At 43.9% G+C, this 8,107-nt stretch overlaps 1 protein-coding gene across 1 annotated transcript; it reads right to left on the bottom strand.

Annotated features, from left to right (window-relative positions):
• Window positions 1-2,189: 2,189 nt before the first annotated feature.
• On the bottom strand, window positions 2,190-7,784 carry LOC131912525 (olfactory receptor 13G1-like). The gene has a single exon (XM_059264824.1). It carries the CDS (start codon window positions 7,312-7,314, stop codon window positions 6,400-6,402), a length of 915 nt encoding a protein of 304 aa, XP_059120807.1. The 5' UTR covers window positions 7,315-7,784; the 3' UTR covers window positions 2,190-6,399.
• Between the last annotated feature and the right edge of the window lie 323 nt (window positions 7,785-8,107).

The following is an 8,107-nucleotide window of genomic DNA, read 5'->3' on the forward strand; positions in this document are numbered from 1 at the left end:
ACTTCTCCTAACCAGCTACTTCTTATCCCTGTATACTGTCACTCATGGGAAATACTGTCATCATTGTTTTGGTCAACTCCATCATGGGGCTTCATAGCCTCATGTCCCTTTTTCTGTGTGATCTGGCCATCATGGACATTGACTGCACCTTCTCTATGCTGCCTAAGATGCTGGGACCAGAAAGACCACATCAGCTGGTTGTCCAGTGTCAAATGGTTAATCCTGAAAACACGCATATAAGTAATGTTATACAGACTGAACAGATTATATTTAGTAATATACATATATGCTATATTATATATAACATATATTATATAATAGACATATATCATGTAATAACAATTAATGAAAAAAGAGGCCATGAGTTTGAAGGAGAGTAGGAAGGATCTGTGGTAGAGTTTGAGGGGAGGAACAGGAAGAGAGAGATGTTGTAATTATATTATGATTCTAAAAGGAAAAAAAATGGGGTATGTAACTAAATTGTGAATTCTCAAATGAAGAAATACAAATTGTTGAGATATGTACACAGCCAAGATGTCCATCAATGGGTCAATAAATAGTGAAGACATGGCACATATGCACAATGGAATATTATTAAACTAGAAAGAAAAACAAAATTATGAAATTTGCAGGTAAATGAATGAATTGGAAATAATAAATTTTAGTAAAGTGACAGAGACCCAGAAATACAAATACCACATATTTTTTTCTCATAGATGAATGTCATCTTTGAATGAATATCTATATCTACTTAAATTAGAATACTCAAAGAAATCAGGGATCCAGTTAGGGGGCATGGGGTAAAGAGGGGTAAGAATGAATGTAATATGGAAGAGGAAGCAGAAGTAATGGAAGAGGAAGCTTAAACAGGGTGGGGTATGAGAGGACCAGGTAGAAGAGGGAGTGTGGGGAAGGATATCTAACAATGAAGATGTTTGAAAAAGCCATACAGAAACATACTACAGCAGAAATTTCCCAAAATATGGACACACACACACATAAAAGGTGTTCAAATGGAGATACTTTATAGCAGAGAGGTAATGCTTCTCACAGATACCATAGGTTTTCAAATGAAAAAGCCCAATTCTGGGTATGGAGTAATCTCTTTTCAGGTTGTTGGTCAGTGGGGTCCTGTAACTACCCAAACAATAGGATATTGTCATCGCTCTTGATTACCATCCAGAACTTGATGGACCCTATTACCAAAGACAATATGTGTGAGTCATTGGACATGGAGAAATCGAGGTGGTACTGACCTAGAAACTTTATCCCTAGTGGCTAGCTTTCAAGGTGCTAGAAGTTTCTATGATGCTGTCAGGGAAGAAAAATAAACAAATGTCTTACCTAGCTTAGAACTCTGTGAGCTACAATGATGAATATCCAGGCAAGACATCCATTGGTGAAATCATGACATTAATGTTGTACAAGTAACCAACCACTTTATGATTGGATTTATGACAGGATGGAACTCATACCTAATACTCTTAATTAGACCAAAACTCAGTCTTTGGGGAGAATCTAATATTATTATTTTATTTAAGTAGACATAGTAATAAGCTGCCCCCCCAAGGTCTTAGTTTTATACACATAGATTATAGCATATTTCAACTCTCATCAGAGAAGCTTCTTTTTGCAATAGATGGCAATTAGTAGAGACCCATGGCTGGTTGACATGCAGAGACCAAGAGACTGTGGAGTAATATTCAGCTGAAAACTATACACACACTCCATACACACATACACATACACACAAACACACACCAAGACCAAGAAAACATTTTGGAAGAGGGGACAAAAAGATTGTAAGAGCCGAAAGTAGTAGATATTTGCAGGGAAGCAGCATTTACCCAGAGAGACAGGGCTGTGGCAACCTTGAACTCACAGCAGTTGTGACTGCATGCTCAAGGCCTGGGAAAGATCAACACAGCCAAAATCCCAGCATGAAAAGGCAAAGAGCTCATAAAGACTTATTCCCAGCTGAGGATCTTTGGAAATTGATGGCTATTGATGGGCGAGAGCCATTTTTCTTCAGGGATGTGATCCTGGAGAGACTATGTGCCCTGGCCTAGTCTGGCCTCTCCTGCTTGCATCACAACCCATTTTTAGGCTTTGTACAGAACCCTCCATGCCTATCCCCAATCCACAAGCCCCTCCCCTGCCACACCCGAACTTTCCACACACTCCAGTCTTAGATCAAAAAGCACATTCAATACATCAAGTCGGTGCCCTCTGTCCACCTGACTTCATTCTACCCAAGCCATTTCTGATGCCTAGGCCAAACTTGCCTGTCTATCTTCTCTTTTGCTCAATCAGAACTAGCAAAACAAGTCCATATGCCAATATCTCATCACAAAATTACCAACATTATGAAAGATCAAGCCAGTATCTTCTCTCCTAAACCTACCTGTCCTGTAGAATATTAGCCATTGCAGATCACCTACATGAACCCCACAACATAGAACTTTAAAAACAGCAGATGATCATAACATAAAAAGGACTGAGAGGGGAACATACACAAGGGCTGTATCCATACGCAATTGCAGATATTTTCCAATTTCTCCTGCACACATAGCTATGTTTTCTAATTTCACTAGACTATAGCACGTACTTGTAATGAAAATGTCCTGTGTTACTCAGGGGATGACAAAGTGAAAAGCAATGAAACCAGGAGTTACAAGTGTATGCCTCTTGGGGATCCCTGAGCTGCGTCCCCATGCTTGGCATGGATACACACCCTAGCAGAGTGCCTCCTCAAGACCTGATATTGTAGGGACCACATCCTAACAGACTTCTATATTCAGAATTACCTCTGAAAGCACTTCCTGTGGTTTCTTTCCCACCAAGATCAGGCACAGCAGCATCCTTAGAAGTCTAAACTCTCGATGCCCCCAGACTAGTCTCATCAAGTCTCCACTGACAAAACGCCCATAGGTGTCTTTCACAAACTTCAGAGACTCCAAGTTCAAATTCCAAATTCTTCCATCAGTACCATTCAAAAACACCTTCACACTTTCCACAGAAACATGACGACACAAATTAAAGAAAAAAATAATGAATTGTTCCTTCGATTATCTGACTGGCTCTTCCAAATTTATGTGTAATGATCTAATTGGTGGAAATAATCATTATGTCCCTTGTTTATTGTGGCAGTCCCTTGATGTATTCTGGGTACCTGCCCTGTGCCTAGAGCAGAAATAAGAAGAACAAGACATTGTTTTGCTAACAAAAGCCAATAATCTGCATGAAGAGAATAAACAAAATTGTGGGAGGATGTCTTTAAGTGTACAAGGCAGAGGAAAGGCATTACAGAGGGAGAGACAGGGAGGAGGAATAAATAGAACTTAGGATATTTGAAGCTATATATTTGATATAGAGTTTAAATGGACTTATACCAGGTGGGATGTTAATAATGTCTTTCCAAGAGCTGATGACTATCTAACAAACAACAGTTCCATGTTCAGGAAAATTTTTGAGTTGCCAGGCAGGGCATTCTAAGCATCTTCCAAAACACTATGGGCTGTTGCTGTTGCCCTGGGTTGCCTCTCAGAATTGGAGGGTAAGTCCCTACGGATGAAGACATCATCAGATACAAGATTTGGAGGGATCCAGTTGTATCTCACCCAGAAGCCTCCTCCATGAGGACTAACATTCATAGTACCAGAAGGTGATATACAGGCTGCCAAGGAAGAAAAGCGATCAGTATCTTTCCCACTGTGGTACCTACGAACCACAACAATAAGCAGCATGACAAGATAGTCCTAAAGGTACAATATGGTGATATTTTATTTGTATTAAAATGTTATTTGTATGTTAATAAATAAAGTTGCCTGGGGGTCAGAGCTATTAGCAAGCCATAGGAAAGCAGGGCAGTGGTGGCGTACACTTGTAATCCCAGCACTTGGTAGGCAGAGCTGGGTAAGTCTCTGTGTGTTCAGGGATACAGCCATTATTGGACACACATGCCTTTAATCTCAATACCAAGCAAGGAAAACCTGGAGGCCTATACAGACAGGCCGTGACGAGGCGGTCATGTGGTTGGGTTTACAACCAATGAGAAGGCAGAACAGGAACATTATATAAAGACTTTAACACAGGGGTAGCTAGTTCAGAGAGGTAGGACCACTGCAGGAGGAAGGGTAAGGTTTTAGCTCTTAGCTCTGACCTCTTGGCTTTCTTCTTTGCATTGGTTCTGTGTTTCTTATTTAATAAGAAGGTTGGTTACATCTACAGTACAATTACATCTTGGCAGTAACCAACAGTTGTCTGATTGGACTTATAGCTCACTCGGACAGAATTCATGCCTGATACTGTAAACCCAGCCAACTACCTGTGGTTGGACAGGTCACAGACATAGAGGAGAACCTTCCACTGCCACTTTCCCAAACCAATATAAACTCTAACTGCATTCCCACACTTATCTTTATACTCACAGATGTGTGTAGCTCTCACCCCTCATCAAAGCTTCTTTTTTGAAGCAGAGAGAGGCCAACTCAGAAAGTTACAACTGACTGTGAAGTGCTCAGTCCTAGTGGATACATCTATAACACAACCCCACACCTAAGTCTAGAGGAACATCAAAGAAGAGAAAGTGGAAAAATTATGTCCCAGAGGACCAAGGTATCTGCTGCAAAACTATGTCATCTATATAGGACAGGGGAGCTGTATTTACAAGCCCTCAAGAATATGGTTATTTAAACAAGACCTGAACAATGACAGCACCAGTTGACATGCTAACATGGAAAATGGAAGTCTGAAGAGCTATAGGCAGTTAGTGACTTCTGAGAGGGAGAATCAGTCTTCCCTGTAGTTAAAAGTTTTCCTCAGGTCCTGCCTGGCCCTGCAGTTGGCAGCTGCTTATAAAATAATCACTCAGAAGCTTATAATAGTTAAAACTGCTTGGCCATTAGCTCAGGCTAAATACTGACTAGCTCTTACACTTAAACTCAGCCCATTTCTGTTAATCTATATGTTGCCACGTGGCCTGTGGCTTTACCTGTGTGCCATTACATGCTCCCTGGATGGCAGGCTGGTGTCTCAGCCTTCCCAGAATTCTCCTCTCTGTTTATCCCACCTATACTTCTTGCCTGGCTACTAGCCAATCAGCTTTTTATTTATCAACCAATCAGAGCAACACATTCACAGCATACAGAACATCCCATAGCACCTCTCCATGGAGTAGACCCATAATTGGTTATCCAGGACCAAGAGGTCAGCTCTAAACGCATATAAATATCAGAAACATTAATGCCAAACAAGTCGTACTTACATATTTATTCATATATATGTAACAATGATAATAATCAAGAAAAAGGGACCATGAAGTTGAAAGGAAGTAGGAGGACATAGGAAGGGTTGAAAGGAGGAGGGGAAATGATAAAAATACTATACACATGTGTCAACTTGAAAATAAATTTTCAAAAATTAACTAATTAATTGAATCAGCATTGAAAGGAGAAATAAAAACCAACCATTGGAAGGAACACAGGTCAACCAGGAGCAGACAGAGGGGTCAAAAGGCCACCAGAGTTAGTCCATGATCTTGAGACAGCCCAGGCCAGAAGTGAAGATTTGCATCAAAGGTCTCTGGATTTGCTCCAAAAGTCAGCAGCCCCCGAAGGACAACAGCTACGTTCCCTCTCATAGTTCCCTTTCTGGCCACACCCTACAAACCAGCAAGCTCCCAAGCATACACCAGTCCAGCTAGATTTCTCCACAGTGGGAATGGTAAGGCCCAGGACTCCATGAAACCTCTTGCTGCTAGCAAACTGTCTGCTGCTGAAGCCCTCCTGGGTGAGTGGTAGCGTTGACAGGGAAGCTGCTGACTAGCTTTGGTGGTTCACATTGGACAGGATGGAAGGCAAAGGCAGGCCTTCTCTCATCACACAATGTCACAGCATGCCCACAGCACGACAAGAGTCTCCCTGAAAAATCTCTTTCAGAGGTATACTAAAAAGTGGAAGGAAATTAATTGTTCAGATATTTCACTAACAAGGAAGATCAATTATCCTCAAATGACCAGGCCCCTTTGCATTTTCAGGTTCCCTACCTGTATGCCAGCCACAACCAAGGCTGAGTAGCTTTTGGGGTAGAAAGAGAAAGGGGCACACAGCAGTGTCGACCCAAGGCTCCTGGCTCATGTGACTGCAGCAGGAATAGGCCACACCCACATTTGATATTTTGGAGGATTCATTTAACTGTTGATGTTCATAGTCTCATGGAAACGCTATGATCCTACAGGGTATCATGTGCAGGTCCCAGGACTTCTCTGTGAAGTGAAACAGTCAAAGAATTGCCCCTTCTGGTTTGGCAGGTGTGTCCTCAGGAAAAGGAACAGGGACCTCTACCAAACCTGTGACCCCCCAGTAGAGCAGAGCTGAAGGCAGTGGTGTCGGCATGGGCTCAGCAGCAGGACAGAAGTCTCCTAAGAGCAACTTTGACATCCTTGTTCCTCAGAGTGTAGATGAGGGGGTTCAAGGTGGGTGCCACCGAGGTGTAGATGACAGACACCACCTTGTCCTTGTTGAGTGAGTAGCTGGATGAAGGGCGGATGTAGGTGTAGATGACAGTGGAGTAGTACATGGTAACCACGATGAGGTGTGCAGAGCAGGTGGAAAAAGCACGCTGCTTGCCCTCAGCAGAGCGAATCCTCAGGATGCTGGCCACAATAAAGCCATAGGAGAGGATGGTCACAGAGAAGTTCCCTACAGCCAGAAACACGTCTGCAGCAAAGGCCATGGCTTCATTCAGCTGTGTGGGAGCACAGGAGAGCTTCAATAGTGGGGGGATCTCACAGAAAAAGTGCTCTATCACATTGGAGCTGCAGAATGGTAGACGCAGCATCAGGCTTGTGTGCACGCTGGTGTTCGTCAGGCTGATGGCCCAGACAAGGCCAGCCAGGAATGCACACACCCTGGGGCCCATCCAGGCACTATAGTGCAGGGGACAGCAGATGGCCACAAAGCGGTCATAGGCCATAGCTGAGAAGAGCAGAAGCTCTGCCCCCAGTGACCATGTGAAGAAGAAGAGCTGGGCCATGCAGCCCCCATAAGAGATGGTCCTCCCCCCGACCATGCTGTCCAGTAGCTTGGGCAGGATGGTGGAGGTACAGAGGATGTCCACCACAGCCAAGTTGACCAGGAAAAAGTACATGGGGGTATGTAGGGCTGGGCTGGCACTGATTGTCACCATAATGAGAAGGTTTCCTGAGATGGCAGCTGTGTAGAGGCAGAGGAAGCTGAGGAAAAGTGGTACCTGAAGATGAGGCATTTCTGAGAATCCCAGGATGAGGAACTCAGTGACCAGCGTCCCGTTCATCACAAAGCTGAAGAGGCCTCAGGATGCAGGGGCAATGAGTTTTTTTGTGGCAGCTCTGATAGTGTCTGAAGAGGAAATACATGTTCCAGTCCAAGTTTGTGCTAATGACCCACCCCAGGTGTGTTGAGGCACACCCAAATCTCAGACTGCCTGGGATACAAACAGAGCAATGTGCCACCCAATGCTGCAGGTATCTTTCTAGATGTAGGACTTCTAGGAGACTGATGTGTCCACTCATAAACCTTGGGACTCAGGGTATTTCTCCATTGGGAGGATCCTTTCCCCAGGCTTCAGGGAGCATGGAGCATGGCCAGGAAAACCCCAGAGGTGGAAGGCTGTGTGTCCTGGTAGCAGGGAGAGCTGCGCCTCCCTTCTGTTCAAGGGCTCAGACAGTGGGTGGGGGTGGGGAGGAATGAGGAAGATGGCAGGTGTCCCTCACCTGGTCATAGAAAACATCATCAACCACGGTCTTCAAGGGTGACCAGTACACTCACCTATGCCAATCTCAGTCATTCATCTATGTGTCACTGGAGCTGGGGGTCAAGGGCTCTGCAGTAGGGCACCAGGCAGGACTGAGCCCTGTCTCACCCCTACCCAGGCAGCCACACATTTGCCTGAGTTAAAACTGCAGCTGAGTTTAGAAAAGCCTTGAACAGAGTGTGCCTGGATGCAGAGTGTCAACTTCCAAGTGATTGAGGAAAGAGCAGACTGTGTGACTTCTCATGTAAACTGTTGCTTAAATTTAGGAGTACTGGAGCTCAAAGTTTACATTTGCAAACATAATCTACTAGAT

The sequence above is a fragment of the Peromyscus eremicus genome, chromosome 1 (genome assembly GCF_949786415.1).
Source record: "Peromyscus eremicus chromosome 1, PerEre_H2_v1, whole genome shotgun sequence".
NCBI classification, from domain to species: Eukaryota; Metazoa; Chordata; class Mammalia; order Rodentia; family Cricetidae; genus Peromyscus; species Peromyscus eremicus.